This window comes from Rhinolophus hipposideros, assembly GCF_964194185.1.
Source record: "Rhinolophus hipposideros genome assembly, chromosome: 22".
Classification (NCBI taxonomy): domain Eukaryota; kingdom Metazoa; phylum Chordata; class Mammalia; order Chiroptera; family Rhinolophidae; genus Rhinolophus; species Rhinolophus hipposideros.
This window is the reverse complement of record NC_138068.1, coordinates 25,613,198-25,639,640: the sequence shown is the minus strand read 5'-3', so window position 1 is coordinate 25,639,640 and position 26,443 is coordinate 25,613,198. Positions and strand designations below refer to the sequence as shown.

The 26,443-nt window shown below is 39.1% G+C and overlaps 1 protein-coding gene and 1 long non-coding RNA gene across 3 annotated transcripts; one reads left to right on the top strand and one right to left on the bottom strand.

Moving 5' to 3' along the window:
- Nucleotides 1-369: 369 nt before the first annotated feature.
- Nucleotides 370-24,978, bottom strand: PANK2 (pantothenate kinase 2). Its single transcript, XM_081034539.1, has 7 exons — nucleotides 23,400-24,978; nucleotides 12,466-12,818; nucleotides 8,812-9,065; nucleotides 7,040-7,216; nucleotides 4,333-4,456; nucleotides 2,546-2,671; nucleotides 370-827 (listed from the first exon to the last, which is right to left on the bottom strand). The coding sequence occupies exons 1-7, from the start codon at nucleotides 24,418-24,420 to the stop codon at nucleotides 777-779; spliced, it is 2,106 nt and encodes a 701-aa protein (XP_080890665.1). The 5' UTR covers nucleotides 24,421-24,978; the 3' UTR covers nucleotides 370-776.
- Nucleotides 23,940-26,089, top strand: LOC308491273. 2 transcript variants are annotated; one of them, XR_013992322.1, is made up of 3 exons: nucleotides 23,940-24,503; nucleotides 24,606-24,656; nucleotides 24,972-26,089. It is a non-coding gene; the product is annotated as an uncharacterized lncRNA (long non-coding RNA). The 2 variants fall into 2 exon arrangements; XR_013992323.1 differs by lacking the exon at nucleotides 24,606-24,656 and having other exon boundaries at nucleotides 23,975-24,503.
- The last annotated feature ends 354 nt before the right edge of the window (nucleotides 26,090-26,443 follow it).

Here is a 26,443-nt window from a genome sequence, read left to right as displayed (position 1 = left end):
GCTGGCAAGGACCCAGACCAGGAATGGGAAAGAAAGGCAGGGCGAACCCCTCCCTGTTGCCATGAGTTAATCAATGGACAACTCAATTCCTCACTTTCTACTAACCTGAAAGTATAACCAGATTCTCCACAGTTCTCTAAAAACATGTGAATTCTAACAGCCCTTTTTGTCTGATTTTAGTCTTCCAGATTACTCTTTTTGTACTAGCTTACTTCCATCAGAATTAAGAGAATTAACCTTAATTAACAGAATTAACCTGCCCAACTAAGTCTGCAGAACTTTGAAATAAAACATGTTTTTCAATACATTTACACAAAGGCTAAATGCATACCAGAGTTATTTAACGCACAGATGATAGCCAAGGCCAGGTTGACAAAATTGTGATTAGATTACAACACACATTAGCAAGTTCAACAAGACACAAAACCAGCCAGCTGAACACCCAACAGCTCTCCCCTGATGTGGCTCCAGTGAGTGATGCTGAATTTCAAAAATACACGGCAGGTTTAACAAAGCTAAACTGAAGAGCAACTTAAACATAATAAATCCTCCTGCCATGGACATGGTCCACTTTTCATACATATATCTTTCCTTACCGGTTACTAGTTTAAACTGAATTTTTAAGGATTTATCTTGATGACTTAGAAAAATACACTTGTCCTTTCTTGCTCTGATTCGGGTAGTACACAATCATAAAATTAAGTGAGTCTCTTAAAAAACAAAAGTTCACAGATCCCATTGTGGAAGTTTCCAGGAAGCCCCTCCCCACATAACAATCAGGGGATCTTCAACAGCTCAAGGAGTGCTCCAACGGCTCCAAAATAACCCTGGGGGAAAAAGTACACGAAAATTAAGAGCAATTTTCCTTAGAATTATTTAAATTACCATAAATATGATTACATGTGTCATAGCCAACACTGTCCTTAATTCCTGACACCCATTTCCTGTGCACCCATTTTGCTGAGCCGGGTATTTTCAATTCATGTTTTTGAGTCCACTGCTGGGAACTCAAATACTATTTCTGACCAGCAGTTGGTTGAATCCATGGATGTGAAACCCACAATACAAAGGGCCAACTGCATTTACTAAAAAAAAAAAAAAAAAAAAAAAAACCAACACATACACTTGGACCAAACTATATTGTTCAAGAATCAACTATATTTCAAGCCTCAGAGAGCCTACAATAATCAAAGTTCCAATTGTGCAGAAATCAACACTACAGTCAGAGGCCTGAATGAAAATGGAAAACAAGAGACAAACGGACCAGAAATGCTAACCAGAGAGGAAAATTAAGTCAACAGGCAAGAGAAATGACAAAAAAATATAAAAACAAAGTTTCATAAAGGGTTCATATAACTGATATGAAGATATAAGTAAAAAAAAAAGTTAACCTGGGGGGAGGGGGGTTCACGGTGTGAGGGATGTAAAAATAAAATAAAATAAAATAAAACTATAAAAAAAAAAAAGTTAACCTAAGAAATTAATCTCCATGTTCTACCTAAGAAAAAATGTTCAAAGAGGTAAAAATATAGCAGGAAGTCATGCTAAATATAACATTAAGCAGGATTCCTTTTTATTCTAATATAAAGCAAAATAAAAGGTGGAAGATTATAAAAAGATATATGTAAAAGGTCTAAGAAATGATAACTCAGTACTGATTTACTAATATAATAATGTTAGAAGTTAAAAAAAAGATGACAAACTAAGCTTTTTGATACAGGGAATTTGTGTGCTTTGCATTTTAGCTACGAATTTAAGCAACTTAAAAAGAAAAACTTAAAGCTACTTAAAAGAAAAAAGCAATCTCTACTTTGATTTCTGTCAATTCATATAAACAGTTAAAAAGTAAATATGTACATATAATTCTGAAAAATGTTCATGACAACAGTATCAAAAAATCGCAACACTTGAAACATAGTTCACTCGCCCCACAATCAACGGGGAGAGAGAGTCCCTTCTATAGCTCAGGTTCTATTTTTTCCCCAAACTGGAAAAACAGAAAGGCGCTTTCCAAAATAGGATATCAGGTTGAGCAATTCAGTAATTCTTTTCCATTTTGTCATTTCTAGCCTACCTACGTATTAAGTTTTTATGATATTGTGGTTCTAGTCCTGTAATTGTTTTTCACTGATCTATTTGTTTTTAGAACACACATCTTAAATGTCACATGAACTATATCAAATACATAAAAACTGACATCAAAAAAATGAAAACAGGAGAACCCCGAGTAAGTGCATTTATAAAGTAAGTGCAATGGGAAAAATATAATGAACAGTTTAGAAAGTAAGGCATCAGAAATATAGCTGAGTGTTGACTGAGGCTTTTTTTTAAATTGCTGAAGCTCACAATTAACCAAAAATCTTCTTTGCATTAAATCGTGTAAGAAACAGCTTTTGAAAATTACAAAGTTAAACCTCATATCATACAATCACAAAAATATTAAGAAGTACTGCTGCCCATTTCACCTCTACTTCAAATTGCAATGCAGTGTGTGAGCTGTATGACCTTTATAGGTAACGTTATCATAGGAAATAAGTCTGCTTACCTCATGTTCCGAAAACAGTGCTTTCAACTGTCCCTTGGACCAATAATCCAAAGCATATGCCAAAAGCCGCATGGCGATCGTATTAATTCTCAAGAAATTTCCAACAAATACCACCTGGTTAATGTTCTAAGCACATCAAAAACAAAGGCAATTAATTTTAATCTTTAATTTCTGTTCTCACATAAAAGCTGCCCCAAACAGAGACCATGTGCATAGCTTTTAGCAGCAAGTTGGCATCTGATCAAGAAAAAGTATTTACATTTAATCTAATTGATACAGGGCTACTTAAATTTGATCCCCAGACCACTCTGGACCCACTTCAAAGCATATCAGAAAATGTCAGAGAAAACAGATTAGGAAAAACATGTGTATTCAATATGACGAACAATAACTACTATTAAAAGTTTTATACAGATAAGTAAAAAAAAAAAAAGGTAGTAAGAACCCATTCAAAGAAGGAAAGTGACAAATAGGCAAATTATACAAGAAATATCACAGAAAAAAATTCAACCTCACTAGTGATCAAAAAAAGCAAATGTAGACCTATTAAGTGTTACCAAAACAGCTAACTGAAATTCCACCCCGTGTTAGTCAAGTTGTGGTCAAACTGACCCACTCGTGGATTACTAAAGATGACCTACACAGGTGCAGCCCTTCCACAAAGATAACATCTTGGCAAAAACATATCAAGAGTCATGAGCATGGTCACATTCCTTCTACGAGAAAACTCAATCCTGAGTTAAGTCCCTTATCAAGAATAAAGTCCCTTATCAACCAAGGAATAGCCTCATGCTTAAAAATGCTTTACTGCAAAGCTATCACTGGCAAGCAAGCATCTGCCCAGCTCCATGTGAATGACTTATGAAAGAAATCATATATACAGACATGAAATTTATATTTATGGAAAATATATATTGAAATTATGAAAAAATATATAAAATGTATTTATGAAAAAATACATATATAATGGTATATATACCAAACTAAAATCTTAAATACATAAGCACAGTGAAGGGAACACGCAATAAAGAAAATAGTTAACATATTAGTAACATTAGCATACTCAAATGAATTTTTTAATTACTTGCTGATCTGATACAGTATCTTTTTAATTAAAAATGAGACAATACTTTTATACCTTTTATGGTTTCCTTCATAAGCCACATGCCTATTTTATCTGTTTAAAAAATAATTTTAAACAAAGATGAAAAATAGGGACAAGCTATTAAAGCTGCACCAACTGGATCCCCAAGGGAAGGAAGGCCATTCTTGGTTCTTTCATAGCCCTGTACAATGCTGCTTGACCTGAATGCTACAAGGCAGCACTGTAAAGAAGCTGAAAGCACAAAGACAGCTCTGCTGTGGTGAGGGGCAGCGGGGTGCTCATTCTTCAGCCCACTCAGTCTTCTCCCAGCTTCCACGACTTCCTCTGTAGTCACTCCTTCCCAGGGATTCCAGAGCTCCACAATGAGCGTGGACTCCAGATTCAGCATCATTATCCCTCTCACCACCCAACAGCCCCCATCATCTGGAACAATGCCCACTTTCCTACCTTACTCTACTTCCTCCTCTACCTCTACATAGTAGCAGTGTTTATTTTTCGTAAGAAAGAAAAGTAAGGTTAATCTACATGTGAAGAGTTTTAACTTTGCCAGTGAAACCAACTCCACCACATATGACTACATGTAGGCCCTGTTCGGAGAAGACAGATGTGTACACAAGGTGGGGCCCTCTCAGGAAGTTCTGTATTTTCCTCAGAGCGACTAAAGAGACTCATGTCCCCTTACTTCATTAAGGGCACACATTCTTGCTATGGAGCCAATGTTGTTGGTGATGGTGATCAAAGTCGCTCTGGCGAGGTCCTCTTTACTGACAGCCTCTCGCTTCTCCTTGCTCATCATGTTTCCAAAGCTGTGATGGAAAAAAAAAATATCCCTTTAATAAACCAAAGGTAACACAGCCCAACAGAACTTGACTGTTACTTTACTAAGATAAAAGTGACTTTTAGAGCAACGTTGTTCAAATCTTCAAACTTTTCATTATAAAGAAGCATCTGCTCAAAGAGAAATGCAGCTTCAAAGAGAACCCTGAATGAGCAAATGGGCATTTCTCGTGGTTTCCACTGAAATCTCTTTAGCTTTGATACCAGATATTCATACAATCAGAATCTCATCAGATCCACTATAAGGCACCACTGCGGCTTCTGCAACCAGGGAAAGTTCCAGGAAGACATCTCTAGTAGAAACTCCCCCCAGCTGCCCAGCTGCTCCACTCAGCTGAAGGGTCACATTCACATCTGGTAAACTGCTTTATTGTCCTAGCAAAGCAAGAATGCTTTGTAACTACTTAAGAGCTTCACGTTTCCCTGTACAATCAAGTACTATATTTCAAAGTACCTGACCTACAGAATTGCTACATTAGTAACTGTGACCAGAAAACAAACCCAATCGGAAAAAGTGATTACCAATAAGCAAATGCTGCAAACACAGAAAATGAAATCTACAGCACTGACAAAGTGCCTAAAATTAGTAAACAGGCATGTATATGATTGCCTTTTCTATTATTAAAAACCATGCCTCCAATACACACAAAAAGATTGTATTTCCAAACAATCCAAAAGTGAATTTAAGAAAACAATTCCATTTACCAGAGTATCAAAGACAATAAAATGCTTAGTGATATATTTAACAAAAGTATAACACATGTACACTGAAAACTACAAAACACTGGTGAAAGAAAGCAAAGGTATAAATAAATGAAAAGACACTCCATCTTGGATCAGAAGACTAGATAGTGTTAGCACAGCAATATTCTAAAAAGATAAAAATTTAAAAAAAAAAGAAAGATGGCAATATTCTCCATAATGATCTACAGATTCAACACAACCCCTGTCAAAAGCCCAGTTGCCGTTTTTTGCAGATATTGACAAGTTGATCCTAAAATTCATATAGAAAGTCAAGGGACCCAGACTAGCCAAACAATCTTGAAAAAGAACAAGGTGGAGGACTCACACTTCCTAATTTTAAAACTTAGTACAAAGCTGCAGTAAGCAAGGCAGTGTGGTACTGGCATAATGATAAACATCAATGGAACAGAATTAAGAGTTCAGAAATAAACCATACATTTATGGTCAACTGATTTTCAACAAAGCGGCCAAGAGAACTGAAAGAATAGTCTATTCAACAAATGGTGCTGGGAAAACTGTATATTCATAAGCAAAAGAATGGATTTGGGCACAAAAATTTAACAAAAATTTAACTCAAAATGGATCATAGATCGAAATGTAAGAGCTAAAACTATAAAACTAACTCTTAAAGAAAATACAGAAGTAAATCTTCGTGATCTTAAGTTAGGCAATGATTTCTTACAAGTAACACCAAAAAGCACAAGTGATGAAAGTGAAGATAGATGAACTTCATCTTACCTATTTAAATTTAAAACTTCTATGTTGCAAAGGATACCATCAAGGGAGTGAAAACACAACCAACAGAATGGGAGAAAGTATTTTCAAATTATATATTTGATAAGGGACTTGTCTCAAAAACACGTAAAAATTCTTACAACTCAGTAAGACAAATAATCCAACTAAAAAGTGAGCAAAAGACTTGAACAGACATTTCTCCAAAAATGACAAATAGTCAATAAGCTTCAAGTTGAACATGAAAAGATGTTCAACATTCTTAGTCATCAGGGAAATGCAAATCAAAACTACAATGAGAGATCACCCATTAACGCAGTTAAAACCAAAAAGACAGGCAATAACAAGTGTTCGTAAGGATATGAAGAAATTTAAACCCTTATATATTGCAGGTGGGATGGTAAAATAGTGCAGCCACTTTAGAAAACCGTCTGGCAGTTCCTCACAAGATTAAACAGTTACCAGTACCACATGATCCAGCAATTCCAGTCCTAGGTATACAAATATATCCAAGAGAACTACAAAACAGGATGTCCACACAAAGCTTTATACATGAATGTTCACAGCAGCTTTATTCACAATCACCAAAAAGCTGAAACAACCGAAATGTTTATCAGCTGAGAAATGGATGTTACACATCCATACGCCTACAACAGAATATTACTCAGCAATAAAAAGGAACAAAGTATTGTTTCATACTACATGAACCTTGAAAACATTGTGCTAAATAAGGCAGTCACAAAAACCACATTATTATATGTAAGACACCATTTATGTGAAGTGTCCAGTATAGGGAAATCTATAGAAACAGAAAAGAGATTAGTTTTTACCGAGGACTGGGTGTGGAGGAATGTGGGGTGACAGCTAATGGATGTAAGGTTTCTTTCAGAGATGATGAAAATATTCTGAAATTGGATTATGGTGATGGCTGCACAATTCTATAAATACACTAGAAACCACTACATTGAACACCTTAAACAGGTGATTTTATAGTATGTGAACCTGTTTAAAGGGAAAAGATATACCCAATACTTAATATTTTATTCCTGTATTTCTTAGAACACATGCCTCCTTACCTTGAAGCCACAGCCCAGCCTGGCAGTCCAAACCGCTCATAGTCCCCTCCATAAATGTCTCGCACTAATTTATCTACTTTGGTGCTATCTCCACGAGATGCCATTTCAAGAGCTTCTTCAAAAGTGGTACAGCCAGTAAGCAGACAGCAGAGACCAAAAAAAGTTCCTCCTCCAAGACTGTAATTAAAAACAAAATAGTATTATAATGTTTTGAAAATAATATGAAGGTAATATTTATGAACCCAAAATCATATTCATGTATCAATCCATTCTTGCCCCAACCCAATCATGCAGATGTCACAAGTCTGTAAAAGATAAAAACAGATGCCTAATAGAAACCTTAAAGATACACACTCATGTACACCAACAAGCAAAGTGGTAAAACTCAGGGCCCACCTCCCCACGCATGACCCCAGTTCAATCTGGGCATCTGTTGAGTACTAGGACCTGAGGTGCAGGTCAGCCCACTCCTATGACCCGCGGGCATCTCCTCCCTTTCTCTCCAAGTGCATGACCCGAGTCATCCCCATCCAAGCACCTTGTCACCCTGGCTCCTCAGGCCACCAGAACTCTTCCATAAATGTGTTGCCCCCCAAAATTTACTCTTGTCATTCTTTTAACTCACACCTGTTAAAAAACTTGTTTACCCCAAGCCCGAGCTCCTTTCTTCCAAAAACATTCCATTCTCACCTGTCACCTAATCCTCCCTTTACAGACTACCCTCCCCTAACCCCCCTACTACTGCACAGTAGGTAACTCAACTTCTAGATTTCACATCATCCCAGGGAGTAAGGGGTAGTGTGTGTGTGTGTATACACGCATAAAATCTAGGCCAGTTTCATCAAACCAAAGATTTTGCCTTCTCATTATAGATGCTACCTGACTTTGGTTACTTTGTAGTAACCCCGAAAATACAACCTAGCCGGACCATCAGCTCTAATGCGTCTTTTGGAGCAAAAATTAAGATCCGGTCTTCTTTTAATATAAGACTGGGTCTTACATAAGACTGTGTCTATAATATAATATAATAATAATAATAATAATAATAATATAACATAATGTAATACCGGGTCTCATATTAATTTTTGCTCCAGAAGACGCATTAGAGCTGATGGTCCGGGTAGGTCTTATTTTTGGGGAAACACGGTATATGCACACCACAAACTATCTGAGGGTAGGGACTATGGACTCTATGAGTCTAATGAGCTTTATGAAACTATGGTAATGAAACCTTGAGCAAAGATTAAAGAGTAGGTCATGACATCATAACTTTCAAGGAGAAAACAATTGTTTGAATGAGTCCAGAAAAATTTGTACTTTCATATAATTTTAACAGATTCTTGTAGGTATACTTATATACAATACCTGAAAACTCAGTATTAATCCATTATATATCAAGAATAAATAATGACCGGTGCAGCTCCCACCCTCCGCGGTGCAACCAGTAAAACCCGACACCCTGGGCCGGGCCGAACTTGGGAGCGGGCATCATCGCTGTAGCCGCTACCTGGGCAGCAGGTGAGCAGTGAGCAGTGGCACGTGGCACGGCCCCACGAGCAGCAGGGGAAGGCCCACTGGGCGTGAGCGTGGGGTCCAGCCGAGGGTCAGCTGGAGGGAGTGGAGTGCTGCAAGGCAGCCCCAGTATCCCAATAAAGTCTTTTTTGACAAAACTAGGTAGGTAGGTAGGTAGGTAGGTAGGTGATAGATAGATGAGAAGGTAGGTAGGTAGGTAGGTAGATAGGTAGGTAGACACCTTTATATAAAAGACCTACCTGGTACCAGTGACCCGTTTGTAATTATCTTTGGAATATACTGCTAAGATGCTAACCCCAGAGCCAATGTTCACCAGAAGCAGAGGGTATGGATTTTTCAAATCAAATGGTAACTTCTGACATTTTTCAGAATCAGCAGGGTTTTCAAAGTAATAGCACTGTGATCGTCCATTGAATCCAACTGAGTCAATGTATAAAATTCCATTTACTAAGCAATCTAGTTCGTCAAGTTTGCAAAGCTGAAGATCACCTATCTGTAATGAAATAAAAATGTTTTCAGACTTTTTAACATGCCAAGCAGAAATAAAAACTTCAGTTAATAAGGCATCCATCTACATTAAACAAACCATAAAAGTGCTCACAGGTGGGTATTATTGGTGCATGCTTCCCAGAACCAATCTGGAGACCACACACACAGGGATGGTCTGACAAGACAGACTCCTTCTCCCATTGACCCAAATAACACTTTACCTACAAACCTTGCAGCAAGCTACAGAAATGTGCCAAAATCCCAAGCAGAAAAACAGATGTCTGCTGGCAGGCATGACGCAGGAGCGCAGCCCAGACGACAGCCCCATCAGAAAGCAGGCTCCAAGAAATCCAAGTGATGCAAGCACCTGGCGACACATGGCGGGAGCCACAAATACTGACCTCTGTCTTCCGAAAGACCCTCTTCCAGGCTACAGAGCAGTACCAAGGTAAGCCACACTTTATTAGTAGTAACCTGAAGCCAAAAGGCTACAAGGGCCAATCAAAAGGTGAGGTTTTCTACTATCTAAACAAGTTACAGCCTCTGGAAGACGGGAATTTTAGCAGAATCAGAATTTAGAACACTGTTTTTCAGCTTAATTCCATGTAAATAATTGATAAAGGAATGATTAAATTATTATTCACCTACGGAGTACTGTACAGAAATTAATGAAGAGCATCTTCATTCAATAAAGAATTAAAGTGGGCAGAACTCCAAGACATTTTGTTAGTCAAAAAAGCAAGCTGAGAAACATTTTATAAAATACAATCTAATTTGCCTATCTTCAAAACCATGTTTAATATGCACGTGTACATGTCATATAGTCATGCATAAAAAACTAGATATGTAAACTTTTTAACAGTGGTGACACTGGAAAGATGGTATAAAAAAAACTTCCACCATTTTACTCTATGAACTTCTAACCCATTTGAATGTTTACAAGCATATACACTCAACATCTGCGACAGATATAAAGATGCCTCAACCCCCTAAAGCACCAATTTCTGTTTACAACCCAGATCAGCCCTGCGCGTTCTCCCATTTAAGTCAATTCCCATTTGATTACATTTACATGCAATTTATTCTGATCCACAATGGAGACGGAAGTCAACATCTGCGACAGATATAAAGATGCCTCAACCCCCTAAAGCACCAATTTCTGTTTACAACCCAGATCAGCCCTGCGCGTTCTCCCATTTAAGTCAATTCCCATTTGATTACATTTACATGCAATTTATTCTGATCCACAATGGAGACGGAAGTTAATAGGTAACTTCATCTTAATCTTTAATTCATACCTCGTTAGGAATATGAAGTTACTCCTCTGACCAAACGCAAGCCTTGAAATGGTCATCACTGCCCTTATCTCATCTCCTTGAGACCTCCCTGCCAACACTAATTTAAACACCAACTTCCTGACACTTGAATCTTAAGTGCCAGCATTTTCATTTCTAAGCCAAATCATTTTATACTGGTGGCCTATTGGAATCCAAGTAGTTTTCTGCCATTGCATGCCAAATCAGTATATCCTTTGTCCTTCCCATAATTCATGTTATCCTGAAGTGCCCTGCTGTGCTATTATTCCTAATGAATCCCAGAACTAACTGACCATAGTTAGATAACTGAATGCATACATAGGTCATTTTACTAACACAAGTTATGCAATGTAGGTGTTACACCAACATGCAAACTCAACATGTGAGGAAATCTGATTCACACTGAAAAAGAAACAGTAAATTCTATATTTTTAAAACTATTTCACTGTGGTTTATTAAATATTAGTCACTCCTAATAAACAAACAGGATTTGACAGGCATTTCATTTTCATAGTTTTCAAGGATAGTGCTGCTGCATACCAATGAGAAACCCCAACAGCAATTCCTAAGGTCTAACATCCACTTTGCATTCATTCTTTCCTTGCGATTTGCCACACAACGCTGAACCTCTGGTAACAGCCTAAATGGTTTTCAAGTATGTTCCATAGGGTATCTCAGCAGGGTGCTGGATATGGAGAGGTTTTCTTCCTTTATCAGTTACAGTCCAGCATCCATATGAGGCTTCCACAAAGAAAGGGAAACCTCTCTTCTCCTGCTCCTTCCCATTTACTCACAGGTGGAAAAGAAAACACTGAAAACCAACAATCAAGAGAAATTCAAGCAAAGAATATAAAACCTTGTTTAAAAATTCATTTTTAGGGGTGGCCGGATGGCTTAGTTGGTTAGAGCGCAAGCTCTCAACAACAAGGTTGCCGGTTCAATTCCCGCATGGGATGGTGGGCTGCGCCCCCTGCGACTAAAGACTGAAAACGGCGACTGGACTTGGAGCTGAGCTGCGCCCTCCACGACTAGACTGAAGGACAACGACTTGGAGCTGATGGGCCCTGGAGAAACACACTGTTCCCCAATATTCCCCAATAAATTTTTTTAATTAATTTTTTAAATTCAATTCTATACTATGATTATGGTCAGTTTTGAGAGAGTCAGGAGATACAGGACAACGAAAGAACACGATCACAAATCACAGTGACACATGGGGGTAAGAAATTTAGAACAACATAGGCAAAGGCAGAATCTCTGGAATAATATTCTCACTGGTGGCATTAAAAACATGGTCAAGATATTTTAAATCTATTATCACCCTGAAGGCCAGAGTCTTGTCCAATTCACTTGTCAATTCTCCCACCTACCCCCACTATCCACCTTCAAAGGACCTAACCTCAAGGTCTTGCACACAGCGTTCACTGAATGAAAACAAAAGCCAGTGTCCGATGGCACTCCCCTCAGTGTCCAGACGTGACCCTGAGATGCCTGTTAACAAGCATGCAGCACACAACACATCAGGAGGCATTTGGGGAGAGGAACCTGCTGTCAACCATCTTCCACTAGTCCTGAGGCCTGAAAACTACTGCTTCTGACCAGAGTTCCTTGGTCAGAAGCTTCCTTTTAAACAGTAAGCCTGCCAAGAAGCAATTGAAGGAGATAAGAGAAACTATACAGTAGAGGAGATTGGAAACAATTTTATGACATAAAATGACATTTATTTTTTTAAATTATTTTTCAACCTCATTGTTAAAGATTTAATGATGTTGTTACTTATAGGTAAGTCCTTGCTCTACTTATCACCGCTTCACTATTTTTTCATGCTGAAGAACAAAATGCCATGCCTTTAGTGGTTCTGATTCTCATTGACTCAGCTCATTGACTCAGCTGAACAGGACAAAAAGTAAACTATACAACAATCTTTAGATGGCTAACTTCTGACTATCACTAATTTACATTTAACCTTATTTCCACTCAAGAAAATTCAAGTTCCATGAGAGATGGAAATGACTCCACCTCTTGTTACTGGTATTATTTTTAACAATCAGATTACCATAAATTGTATATAAGCTAAAAAATGCATACTGTGAGAAAATCCTGCTCAAATTTGTACGCTCCACCTCCAGTGGCACAAAAGACAGTGTGGAGACTCGAGAAGTTTTTATCTCTGCCCATTTGAATAAAAGCAGGCATGTCATGAGTGGGAAAGCGTATAAAGTGCAGATTGCCTTTGCGTCCACACAGAGTCAGGTCCTTCAGCTCCAGGTGCACGTCCCGAATGCCCGTGGACCCGTAAGCCACATTGGAGGTCAGGTACTTCCGAATGCTTTTAAGACTTTCCACTTCTTCCTCCTCCTCTTCAGCAGTGATATCTTTGGGTTCAAAATAAACCAGCTTGACCAGGGTTCCTCCAATATCCAAGCCAAACCATGGAAAAACTAAATGGGAAAGAAAAAAAAGTCAGAACACCTTTTTCATGAAAACTAAATTTACACTTACTAGATTAGCTAAACAGACACTGCCTCCACTGACAGGAAAACAGCAATCCTCAAACCAGAGATGATCACTTTACAAACTAGAATCACCAAAAGGGAAATCAACACCACAAAAACAAGAAGCTAAACATCTGAAGAAAGACAGGAACAAACAGGAGACTTAACAATCATAAATATCCTCAGAGGTAAAATGAGATCTTATCCACGAAAAATGAATAAGCTATCATTAAAAAAATGAGAAATTAAGAAATGATTACCAGCTGTGGTTGTGGCTCCAAGAATCTACACATACGATAAAATTACATAGAACTAAATCACATACACAAAAGAGTTTATGTAAAACAGGTTAAGATATAAAGATCTGTGAACTATATTAATGCTAATTTCCTAGTTGGGGGAGGAGAGCTTTCAAAACCAAAAGAAAAGGGGACAGACTACTATAGATGAATCTCCAAAGGGGAATCCATTTATATGAAACTAGAAAATGCAAGCTACTCATTTCTGCATCTGCAGACCACAGGCTGGGGAAGAGAGGGAGGAAGGACCGCACCAGGACAGGAGAAAACTTTCCGTGGTAACACAAACCTTGATGGTTGGAGTGAGGGGGGGAGCTTCATGGGTATACGAGTATGTATCTGTCAAAATGCATGGAATTGTATATTTTAAAAGGATGTAGTTTATTGTATGAAAATTATACCTCAATAAAGACACTTGTACAAAAGAAAATAAGAAAAATTAATTTCCAAAATAAAGCAAATACATTTAACAACAAAATAGGCACACACAAAAAAACAAACAGAAAACTAAGAAATTCTCCCAAAATGCCTCTTGAGCATGAAGGAAACGTAGATATATTGAAAGAATACAGAACCAGAGAGTCTAATATCTATCTTATGAGTTCTAGGAATTTTCTGGGGCAGACAGGGGAGGGAGGACACATTAATCATCAGTTGAAGGATCCACAGTTAAGTGTTAAATAGAATCAATTAATGGAGAAAGAGGAGACGTGGACACATGGTATTGCAATTTCAGGAAATCCTAAAAATTTCCAAAGGAAAAAATGAATTCCTATAAGAATAAATAAATCACATAAAGGTAAAATTAGACTTCATCAGGGACACAGGTGCTAGAAGACAATGGAGCAATAACTTCAAGGTTATAAGGAAAAAGATTTTGAAACTCATCTCCAGACAAATCAGGTTTCAAGAGGCAATGCAAAAGAAATTTTCACACATGAAAGAGGCTCAACATTTACTACGCAAAAACCTTCTCTGACATAATTAGTAGATATACTCCAATACCAATTTAAAAAGCATACAAGATACGAGCTATAAGAAACAATAATAAGCAAAAGAAGCCATAGATGCTGACTTTTAGAAAAATAAGTAATCTGCAACTAAAATACTTACATGATTTCAACACAGGAAGGGGAAGAGAAAGGAGAGGGAAGTGAAAGCAAGCAACAGGTCTGTCTTGTGGGAAAAAAGATACAGATCCTCATTAATTCTAAACAAGAATACAGAAGTGACAATACAGGCATTAAAAATACATAAGTAAATTCCAGAAGAAGAGAATGAACATATGACCCTCAAACAAGTAGGGAAGAAAAAAAAATCAGTTCAAAAATGAAGAAAAAAGGGGCCGGCCCGGTGACTCAGGCGGTTAGAGCTCCATGCTCCTAACTCCGAGGGCTGCCGGTTCGATTCCCACATGGGCCAGTGGGCTCTCAACCACAAAAGTTGCCAGTTCAATTCCTTGAGTCCCGCAAGGGATGGTGGGCTCGCCCCCTGCAATTAAGATTGAACACGGCCAAATATATGGTGATGGAAGGAGAATTGACTCTGGGTGGTGAATACACAATGGGATTTATAGATGATGTATTACAGAATTGTACGCCTGAAACCTATGTAAATTTACTAACAATTGTCACCCCAATAAATTTAATTTTAAAAAAATAAAAAATAAATAAAAAGATTGAACACAGCACCTTGAGCTGAGCTGCCACTGAGCTCCTGGATGGCTCAGTTGCCGGTTCGACTCCCGCAGGGGATGGTGGGCTGTGCCCCCTGCAACTAGAAACCGCAACTGGACCTGGAGCTGAGTAAGACTGAAAGGACAACAACATGACTTGGAAAAAAGGCCTGGAAGTACACACTGTTCCCCAATAAAGTCCTGTTCTCCTTCCCCAATAAAATCTTTAAAAAAAAAGAAAAAAAAAAAGGTGCTCGCTTCGGCAACGCATAAACAAAACGGAAGAAGAAAAGCATGGTATGGTAAATACAAAATTAAAAGTGACAAGAATGAATGCAAACATATCAGTAATCACAAATAGGTCAAATTTCATTCCAGATTGAAGAGGAAATTCAACTATATGCTTACATTAAAAAGTACATCTAAAACAAGATAATTTTAGTAGATTGAAGGTAAATAAATGGTAAAATACCACAAGAGAGTCCCATCGTTAAGAGTTGGATGCTTTAAGATAAAAACAGCTTTCAGTCAAAAGTACTGCTTTCACATCAAAACCTTCAGCACTTCACTGGAGACTGACAGAGCAGCTGACTTACATTTAGGAACCATGGTATTGTAAAAAGCAAACTCACGTTTCAAGATCAGCACTGCACTTGACAGGGATTATGCTCACAAGACAAGAGATGTCCCTCCAAAGAGTCATCTACCAAGGAAGTAAGATACACAACTTTTATACCTACACTTATTCCCAATTATATACGTATTCACTGAATCAGTGGGTAGAAATCACTGGCACCATTTACTTAAACAGATTTGCCACATTTAGGTAGTTGAATTTGGGTAAGCAAAATAAATGCCTGGAAAATGCTACTTCATTGTTGTCAAGCAAATATTAACAGAAAGCAAATAACAATACTAAGAGACTAAACAGAATTCAAGCAAACAAAAAGAATTAGAAGTGGAAAAAAAGAATGTCACATGCATAAAAAAGTGTAACTGATATGATCCTAACACATGCTTCAAAAAATATTAAAAATAAGTTGACAAATCAGTGTAAGAATGACATAGGCCTCAAATTTGCACACACACACAAAATAAAGGTATACAGAGGATTTAATTATCAGCTAACAAGGTGATCTATTAAACACAAATGTAACTGTATCAAAAAACCAAATACACTTTCCTTTCAAATACCCATAAACCATTCACAAAAATTAAGTGCACTAGCTTTATAAAAACCTCAAATTCCAAAGAACAAAAACAAACCACATTCACTTTCCACAATACTTCAAAATTAGAAATTAATCCAACAGACACAAAAAAATAAATCTATCCATCTGGAAAATTTTAAACCCACTATTATTAACTCTGAGATTAAAGAGGAAATCAAAACATAATTTATTTTAAAATGGATGACAACGAGAACACTATATATCAAAAACAGTATGATACCCCCAAGGTGACTCAAAGAAAAACTTCTAGCCTTAAATGTTTATCAGATGTATGCAAAAAGAAGAAAACCTGAACAAAAGGGAATGTCACATACAATTTGAAATGCTAGAAAAATAAAACAGACCAAATAGACCCAAAATAAGCAGAAGGAAGTCATTAAAGATAAAAGCAAGATGTAAATGAAATTAGAAAAACATCACTGTTGTGAACAAAGCCACACTAAGGCTGATCAATAAAAATCAAGCTTTGAAAAAGCTATCAAAACAAATTTCTGGTAAGTATATCCAAGAAAAAAAGGATATAGCTTTTCTTTATTTAAAAAAAGATCAAAGAAGATGAAAGAGTACATAACAGAGATTATACAAATAAACCAATATACAACTTTAAAACAGTAAGTTTAAAATGGAAACTAAATAGAGGATTAGCTAGAAAAAATAGAGTACAAAAAGTGGCCCAAGATGAGGTAGAAAACAGAAATCAAAAGCACTGAACATTTTGAAAAAGTAGTCAAACATCTACCACCCGAACAACAACAAAAAAGCACCAGGCCCCCAATGGTTTCCAGGCAAACCTATAAAAGCTTCTAGGGCACAGAAAAATCTAGAATGATTCCCAAGTCATTCTAATCTCATATCAAACTAGAAAAGAATCCCACAACACAAATGCAAAAACATGAAATTATTAAACAATAGAATAGAGCTATGCAGTAGGAGTAATACACCGTAGCCAACAGGGATACTTCTCAGGAATGCAAGGATGGTTTTCACATTAGAAGTTCAATAAATGAGGCTTGCTTACATTAGTAAATTGGAAAAAACCATGATTATCTCAATATTCCTAAAAATTAAGAAAAATCAATTAAACCAACAGAATAAAAAAAATTTAAGTATTTGGGTACAAAAAAATACAAATACCAATAGCTTTTCCCCTATAATAAGCAAAACCACAAGAAAATGACAAAAAATGTCATGCATAACAAAAGCCATAAAATAATTAGAAATAAACTTAATACTAAATATGTATGATAGTGATTAAAATGGCATGTTGAAAGACATAGCAATGGGAAAATGTACCCTGTTCCAAGAAGGAAATTTATTAAAATGTCAATTCTCCCCAAATTAACTAACAACGTCAATACAATTCTAAAGAGAACACTGTGTTTGACTCCCCAACAGCCATTCCACCTCAGTCCCAAGGAAGCACTGATTTTTTTCACACCAATAGAAATTGCATTCCATGACAGGCCTAACCAACCTGGCATGAATCATGCACCTACAAGAAAAAAAAAAGTTTCTTCACTCTTAAAAAAGCAACAGTGCTGGATATAATTGAAGCACGGAGATTCAACTCCTATTTTCCTACTAGCAGTCCCATTCTTTGACCATCAACTTTAAGATGATGCCACCCTTGTGGATAGTAAAGAATCGACATACCACTTCACCAACAAACACATCACATGAACAGGATTGGAATCTTTAGATATGGACATACCTAAAACCAATGGAAGATTTTGTAATGCTTAAAGCAAATTAAGCCTTAATTCTGTTTCCTTAGATTAAAAAACTGAAAAATTAGTAATATATGGCAATTGTTTTAAATGATCATCTATTAAGAGCCAAACACTGTAAGAGGACTTTACTGCACAACTTACCGATTTAAATGTTTACAATGGCCATCAAGGTGGGTACTATAATCACCCCACTTTATAGATTAAGAAATAAGTACAAAAGAGCCCAAGGTCACAGTCAAGGAAAGGTAGAGGTGGGACTCAAAACCAAGATTTCCTAAGTCCTTTAACAAGTATCTTTTCACAAGTCACTACACAAATCTAAAAGCACAGAATGCATATATTTAGTAAGAAAACAAAATTAAAAAGCAGTTTAATAAAATTCACATACTTTAGATAAATAAAGAACATGTAAGGAAAAGTAATTCAGTTCATTTCCTTGTTACACATTTAATGGTTTCTGGTTTCTTCTCTGCACTGCTGATCAGACTGTTTACATATCCAAGAGGCTGAGGGAATCATCTCAGGCCATGCAAGTCTGTTATTTATAAACATTCAGCCTGTCCAAAGGGGCTTAGATTCCAATCACTGACTGTGAGACTACTGCATATACTATATACAAAGAATACCTATTCAAAACACTATGTGTTTCTGAATGGAGAAGTCAAAGAACAAGGAATTCTTATTATACTATCACATTCCTCATATCTCACCAATAGAATGAGTGAGTTCTTCCATTAACTTTCACAAACATTTTAGTCTGTTTTGCAGCCCTTAGCATATTTCCTGATATTAAGACCTCCAAAGTACTCAGTCTAGACAATCTATACTTCACTTCAGACACTTTAGAATTCTTTCTAAATTCTAGAAAGAATTTAAACTCTCCCTCAGATTATTCTTATAAAACCATTTTTAGCACAATGTCTCATAACAGGTCCCAACTGAAATGCTTTCCAATGGGAAATACATGGTTCATAAAAATGTGCTCCATTTCCCAACATTATGAAGTGTATCTTTACCAGACCACACGTGGTTAGAATACTGCAAACCCAAACCCTATGCTGGAGGCAGCAATCCTTGTCCTCACGTTAAAAAGATATACCTCAACAACAATTATTCTTAGTAACAAGAGTTTTAACTCCGGGACTAGATACTTAAAAAATACTATGTTATAAAATCAGTAGGCTAAACAATAAACTTTACATTGGGGAAATATAAACACACTAAACCTAATAGACTACTGAAAAAACACAAGATGGCTTTCACTTTTAGACAGCAAAATTTAAGCCATTATTTTAAAAAGGGGTTTTCACATCCTAGTCATTCTCGTGGTCATAAATTGACAAAGGAAAGTGCCTGAAGATAAAGATACCAAGTTATGAACCTAAAAAAATGCTCACTAAGTTATAAACTTAAGCCCAAGGAATATCACTGATCTTTTAAATGACGTGTTAAAATAGCCATTCTTTCCACTGCCTGAAAAAGTCCTCTCCAACAGCTTATAGTCTATTATCTTGTTCATTCCCTCTCCTTTTAACATATGTTTAAGCAAATTATTTTTAACAGCACACATCTCTTCTTGCTTACAGTCCCTCTAGATAGACGGCAGGGATGCCAACCCTGAACAATCTTATTATCTAAATGCATGAGTCATAGTTAGGTCCCTAAAATAACATACCGTACCATTTTATACAGCTACATGATGGACTATTTTTAGACCCTGCTTATTAATGTTTTGTATTTGTTATACATCCAAAAGAGGGGCCATGTTTACTTTGATTTCATCTAAAGTTGGTAAAACAATAGGTCAAAAAGTATCTTCTTCCATTTTGTCTCTCAAAAATGAGTTACACAGCAACAGAAATCTAACTTTTTCCCTAAACTCCCAGTGGGCAGCCCTTCCTAATTCCCTAACTGAAGACTTAACACTGCATCTGATAAAGGGCACTCTTCTGGGGCCCCAGCACCAGTTCTATTCTGCCAACACTGGTACTCTTCCAAAAGCCAAGGAAAAACAATCCGTTTTCTAGTTTAGTATTTTTCAAGCTACAAACAAAAGCTTTATTTTCTAAACTAATGGAGATTAAGGATATTCCATGATTGGGATGAGCCCCAAATCAGTAAGTCCCAAAGATGTTCCAGGCAGCTACAACATGTTTGGGAGTCACCTTGCAAGATCCAGCTCCTCGCCACACTGCCATGGAGGACTCTGATCCCAGTTTCCACACCTCCTGCACATCTGCTACACATCTGGCGCCCTTGATTAAAATGCATGTTCTCTTGTTACATGAGTGTATACATTTGTCAAAATAGTACATTTTACTGTATGTAATTATGCCTCATTAAAATTTAAATTAAAAGATGCATGTTCTTAGACCCTCTTGTAGATATAAAGGGTTTTTTTAAGCTTGAGTGACTCCACGTGAGACCACTGCTCTGGATTACATTATGTGTACCTTCCCCTATTCCAAGATGGAGAAAGTCAAGAACACTGGGTCTGAACTCAGACACCCAGAATCAAAACATAGCTCCATTACTAACTCACTGTATGTGCTTGGACAGAGGGACAATTTCACTGAGTTCATTTCCTTATCTGGAAACTGGGAATAAAACACACCTACCTCACAAAATAATTGTGAGACTTTTAAAAGGCGAAAGATTTATACGATCTGAAGAGAAACCAGAGTATTGTGAGACTTTTAAATGAGACTTTTATAAAATATTTGGCATAGTGTCTAAACACAAACAAGTAAGCACTCTATTATCAACTTTAGCATATTTGTTTCCACTATTTTAAATCAATCTTTATTTGGTATTTCTCTTAATCCTATGAGACATACTCCACCTAATCTAAACTTTTAAAGAACTTCTTAGTTACACACATGCCTAGCTAGTCTCATCCCTAATGACAGTGATGCATTAAGTCTGGGATAGGGATAGGTTTGGGAATCACACTGCTCTAGGCAAAACATGACTATAACCAGAGCCCACAAGAATTCCTATGATACGCTGAATATAGCTCCTTGTAGTTTCAAATGACAACTAGTTTCCTACCTTTAGGTAAGTAGTGTAATGACACTGGAACATTTTCTAACCTCAAAAGGTGACTCCACCCCATATCCAATCTCCCAACAAGAAATACAGAAATATTTAGTCTTTGTTGAATTTTCTCAGTTAAGACGAAGGAAGAATTGTCCCTTAAACAAGGGAGGGGTAGAGGCAAAGACAACCACAAAATCGAAAATCTGTATAGCTTCTAACTCCCCAAAAACTTAGTTGTCCCTCATTATTTAAGGGGGATTTGTTCCAGGACTCCCTATAGATACCAAAATAAGAGGATGCTCAAGTCCCCTATATAAAATGGCACAGACTAATGCAGTCAGCCCTCCCCATCTGTGGGTGAAAAATTCTGCGGGTACTTATTGAAAAATTCCTGGTGTAAGTGGACCCGTGCAAATCAAACCCATGTCGTTCCAGAGTCAACTGTATATTCTTGAAGGGTTCAGCAGCCAACACGCTGCCTCTCCATCTAACAGGTGCACCCTGACACAGTACAGAAAGAGCAAATGGGAGGAAGAACAAGACCTTGTTTATTTTTTTTTAGCGGGTCTCATTATCTGAGAGACACCAAACAGCAAACAACAAAAAAATCCTACATGAATATTCATCTTGTATAAAAGAAGTTTCAAAACCACCAGTGTGTTTCAGAGTGGTCTTTGAGTACCTGTATCTGAATGATATGATGAGCTTCTTAACCCTCTCCAGATTCTGATTCAAAAGAGAGAACTGGACCCAGGCAGGGAATCCGCATTTTTAACTCCCCAGGTCATTTTTTTATGCTCAAAATTTGGAAGAAGCTAGAAATGTTCACCTCAAATAAGAGAACGTTGAACACAAAAGATAATGATTATGCATGGTCTTAAAACAATGAAGAAATAGCTACTAGAACATAACCATTTATAAATATAAAGCACAGTGGTTAAGAGCAGATGCTATGAAGCTAAAATTCCTGAGTTTACACTCACCAGCTATTTAACACTGGGCAAATGTGCCCCAGTTTTCTCATCCGTAAAATGAAATACTACCACCTACCTCAGAGTTGTGAAGGCTAATGAGTTACTAAAACTCTCAGAATAGTGCCTGAAAAAAAATTTTAATTAAAAAAGAAAAATTTTAGAGTGCTGATCCGTGCAAACACCCAAAATACAATACCTATTTAGAATCCTGTGGCTAATGGCCACAGCCTGGCTATATGGCTGGCTAGATTCTCATTTGCTGAATGAATCTCTAGCATGTGCATCCATATCCAAAGATATAGTAGAAAACGATTTAGGAACTTATGTTCTGTAGTGCTTAAAAATCAGGTGTCTCTCAAATAAAATACAAACCAGATAATTGGCTCTAAAAATGGTATAGGTCGAAAGTGGATAATCTGGTTTCCAAATTTCAAGAGGATAGGAAAAGACAACAGAATTGAAAACTCCCAAACTTTTCATAGCAAAATAGGGCTACTACATTTAATCATCCAAATGTGTAAGTTAAAAGCAAACCAACTGGGTGGTTGGACTAAGATACAAGACCATCCAATAAAGATACTCATCTTGCCACGTCCTCACTCTCAAGATCTGCATTTAAAACAAGTTTATTTCCTGAAACAGGAATCTGGGTACAACAGCTAGGAAAAAAAAAAATCTAACCATATGTAAAACGTCACTATATCGTAGGGCTCATATAAGTATCTGGACAATGGATACTTCCAACAATAGCAATGCCTACTAAATAGACGACCTGAAATGAAGACCTATCCTGGGGAGAAAATATTTGGACTACATTTGAACACAGAAAATGAAATCCTAATAATAAAACGGAGAAATCGATTCTCTAGGAAGAGCGTGTGCAACTCCCAAGGCGAGATTCAGAAAAATATCGTTTTCCATCAAAAAAAGAAAAAAAGGCCTTAATGCCCAGAATGCTACAACCCAAAATCGTGAGCATCAGCAAATAGATGTAAAGAAAATAAAGGAGGTATCTGGGTGAGAAATGACCCGAATTCTCACGGGAAGAAAAGCAGCCAAAGCTTAGTGCACAGAACACGGAATCCAGTTTTAGACCTGCAGCAACTCAGGGGGCAGTTAACCATTTTCCAGTAAGCTCGAAATCTCCAGCTAAACAGGATTTGACATCTCAGAGAGCGGCTCTTGAAAAACCCACGGAAGACAGACAGTGGGGATTCAAAGGATTTTGGGGGGAAGGGAAGCGGTGGAAATAAGTCAAAAAAAAGCCTTCTCCAAGATACAATCACGTGACTTTCTGGCAAAGAACTCCCAAGGAGCTAAGAGGGAGTCGGGGTCCCGGGAGAGGGCCCTCCACTCCGACAACCAGGGAGCGTGGACAATGCACTCGAGGGCCGGGCGGGGATCGAATCCCGAAGCCCCCGCGTTTGAGGACCCCAGGCCTCCAGCCGGGTTCCTGCCCACGCACCAATCTGGAACCACCACGAGGGGGCGCCGTCTCCGCGCCCGCGAGCGGGAAAAACGGCGGCCGGACCGGAAGAGGGCAGAGCTAACCGCGAGGGCGCCCCGCCCGGCACTTACGCGGCCGCTTCTTCCTAAGGCTTTCCACGCGTTGGCGGGAGACCGAGGTAGTGCCGCTGTAGGAGCCGGGTCGGTCCCGCCTTACGCCCTCCACCGAAGCAGAGGCCGAGGCCGAGGCTGAGGCCGAAGCTGAGGCCCCGACCGCGGGTGCCGACGCGCTGTTCGCCCGGCGCCGCAGCGGCTCCTGCCGCCGCCCATCGAGCCCTCCGGGCGCCGACTCACGGGTCGACGAGGGGGAAGTAGCGGCAGCACTGCCGTGGCGCTCCATAGGTGCGCCGAACCGGCCTGCTCCCATCCGCTGCAGCCACCGCTGCCGCCCGAGCCAGGCCCCCAGCGCAGGACCCCCTCGTTGCCTCCTCCGCGGCAGTCCAGCCGGAGCAGAGGCGCACCCTCGGCCAGCCGCCTCTTCCGTTGCGCCAACGCGCAGCAAGCCAATCCCAACAGGCTGGGGGCGGCCTGAAACCCTTGTGTCCAATCGGCTCCCTGACTCGAGGCAGACTGACCGCGCCTCCGTCCAATGAGACGCTCCCAGGACAGAGCGGGGTGGAGGATGGCGGGGGAAGGGATCCGAGGTCGGCTGAGGAGGAGAAGGCGGTGTGGCTGAGGGGCGAGTGATGGCGGCGTTGCCCAATGGACGCGTGGGTGGAGGGACCCGCGCCTCCTCCTCCCCTGCGCGCGCGCCCGCACGGGTGGACAGGTCGGCGCCCCAGGTCCCCAGAGCACTCCCGGGACGGCGCCGCGCGCCCCCGAGTCCCGCCCCACTGCTCAGTCCCTTCCTCTCTGGGTTCTCGCTCTCCTCCAGCCCAGCGGTGCCCGCGCCGCATCTGGCCGCCAGCCTTTGGCGGACGGAAGGGCTGGATCTGCGGCCGACCTTAGTCTTTGTCCTTCGGCCTGGTTCTGCTGCTGCGGTCGAGGCCGCCAAGCCCCCCATCGCGCCCCGCGCTCTTTTTTTTTTTTTTTTTTTACTGCCACCCCCTCCCCCAATCCTGCCACGGGCGTGTTTGGGCCAAGCCCCCTCCATTCCGCCTGCGTTGGAGAAATGTTCCCGGTACCAGAAGGAATGAAAGGACTGGGGTTGGTCTCCATGGCAACTGGAAGAAAGAGGTGGGTTATAAATCCATCGCCACCCTCCTGTGATTAAGGAGGGGGTGTGAGAGCCGGGAAGTAGGGTTGGCTGTTTGAAGGAGAGTCTGGCCCCCCTTTCAGTGCGGTGCACCGGGGGACATGAAGGATTTGGTGCCCACCTTGGAGCGGGAGGTGAGTGGGGTCTGTTGGTTTTTTCCAAATCATCTTATTGCCATCTCCTTTGAGGTGAGAGCGTGGTCCTATCTAGCCCTGACGTCCTGACCGCACACACGTACCAAAGGCCCTTCCAAGCACCCCTTCTCCCAGAGGTTATCCTAGGACGGTCCCGTCCTGCGGTACCTTCAAGGCACTCACTCCGTCAAGTTTAACAGGGATGTGGGTTTATTTTGCTCACTAATTTTTTCGTAAGTGCCTGGGAGATTGGAATGCCTCTTGGGTAATAGCCCTTATTTTCTTCACCTCTCCTGCCATGACTACTCTTGGCAGAGTGAACAAGAAAGAGGAGCGGCTGTCTTGCTTGTTGAATAGAAGTACCAACGCTCACTCCAAACTAGCTCCCCTCGCTATAGGAATAACTCTGGAAACCCTATTTCCTCACCCTGGAAATTCCAGCTCTTGCAGGAAGCTACCTCAGTGGGTCCTACAACAAAGAACAGCTGTAACGTGTCTTCTACATCTCAGTTCCCTGCATGGCTTACCTCTCTGCCTCCTCCCTCCCACCCACCAACACCAAAAAAATACATGTGCATGTTGTCCTTGACCTAAGGAAGCTTCTATCCAAGTCCGTGAGCTCCCATGGATCATCCTGAAGAATCAAAGAATCATCATCTGAGGCTGCCAAGACGAACCTCAACATCAAAACAACACCTGAACTATGTGTAGCATGTTTTACAGTTTACAGAGTGCCTTTACATCTCACTTCATCCTCCCAGCAACATTTGGATGATAAGGCAATTTACCCAGTGCACACAGCTTGAAAAATGGCAGCCCTTGGACTTCTGAGAATTTAGCTGCTCTGCCTGATGATAATCAAAAGAAGGCATGGATTCAGTGAAATTCCAATACATAACTGGAAGGCTTTTTCTCCTCTTAAAGACATATGTGTATCTTCACTCTCTCTAGTGTATTTGTGAACTTGCTGACAATCTGTGGCTATCAACGTTTATCCAAAATAACAAGTGAAGCATATTCTACTGGCAGGGAAGGTGTTTATAATCCTAAATCAAAAATGCAAATTAATTGAGCAAAAGAATATATACTATGTGACTCCATTTATATGAAGTTCAACACTAATGAATGATGTTAGAAGTCAGGATGATGGTTGCTCTTGGGGAACAGGGAGACTAGTAGTGATGAGAGAGTACCAAGTTGGCTTGTGGAAAGCTGGTGATGTTTTGTCTAGGTAGTGGTTACATGATGTGTTGACTTTGTAATAATGCATCAAGATGTTCTCTTGATTTGTGCACTTTTATGTATGTGTATTATACTTAAATAACAATTTTTTTTAAAGAACTTGGAAGATTTGCCTTGGACTAAAGTAAACCCATGATTAAGCTTAGATTTTTTTTTTTCAAAAAGTGAAATAAAAGTAGCAATTAAAAGGCTTCCTTTCTCTGTGGTTATTATAGTAGCTTATTTTATAAGGAGAGCATTGTTAAGTTTTCTATCACTTCTCTCAGTTATTTACCCTTGGAGAGAAGCCAGTTTTCTGGTGTACAGACCAGAATAAGAGGCACTGGGGTCGTGGTAAGCATTGTGCTTTAAAGGAGCTAACCAAATTAATAGACTTGCAAATCTAGAGTCATTTCAGTAACAAAACACCATACAAAACGCACATCTACCATATTAGTTGTCTTTTGCTAGGTAAAAAAATAACCCCAAAACTTAGTGACTTAAAATAGTAATAAATATTTTGTGTTATCTCAGTTTCTATGAGTCAAGAAATTGGGAGTGACAAA

Excerpts from the sequence above, each read along its gene's own strand:
- PANK2 (XM_081034539.1), bottom strand. The coding sequence starts at position 24,420 with ATGGAGGGGGCTTGGCCCAAACACGCCCGTGGCAGGATTGGGGGAGGG. Across the intron at positions 4,457-7,039 it reads GGCTGGGCTGTGGCTTCAAG|CTTTGGAAACATGATGAGCA; the intron begins GTAAGGAGGCAT and ends TTTCCATCACAG. Across the intron at positions 2,672-4,332 it reads GAATGTGTGCCCTTAATGAA|AACATTAACCAGGTGGTATT; the intron begins GTAAGGGGACAT and ends TGATGTGCTTAG.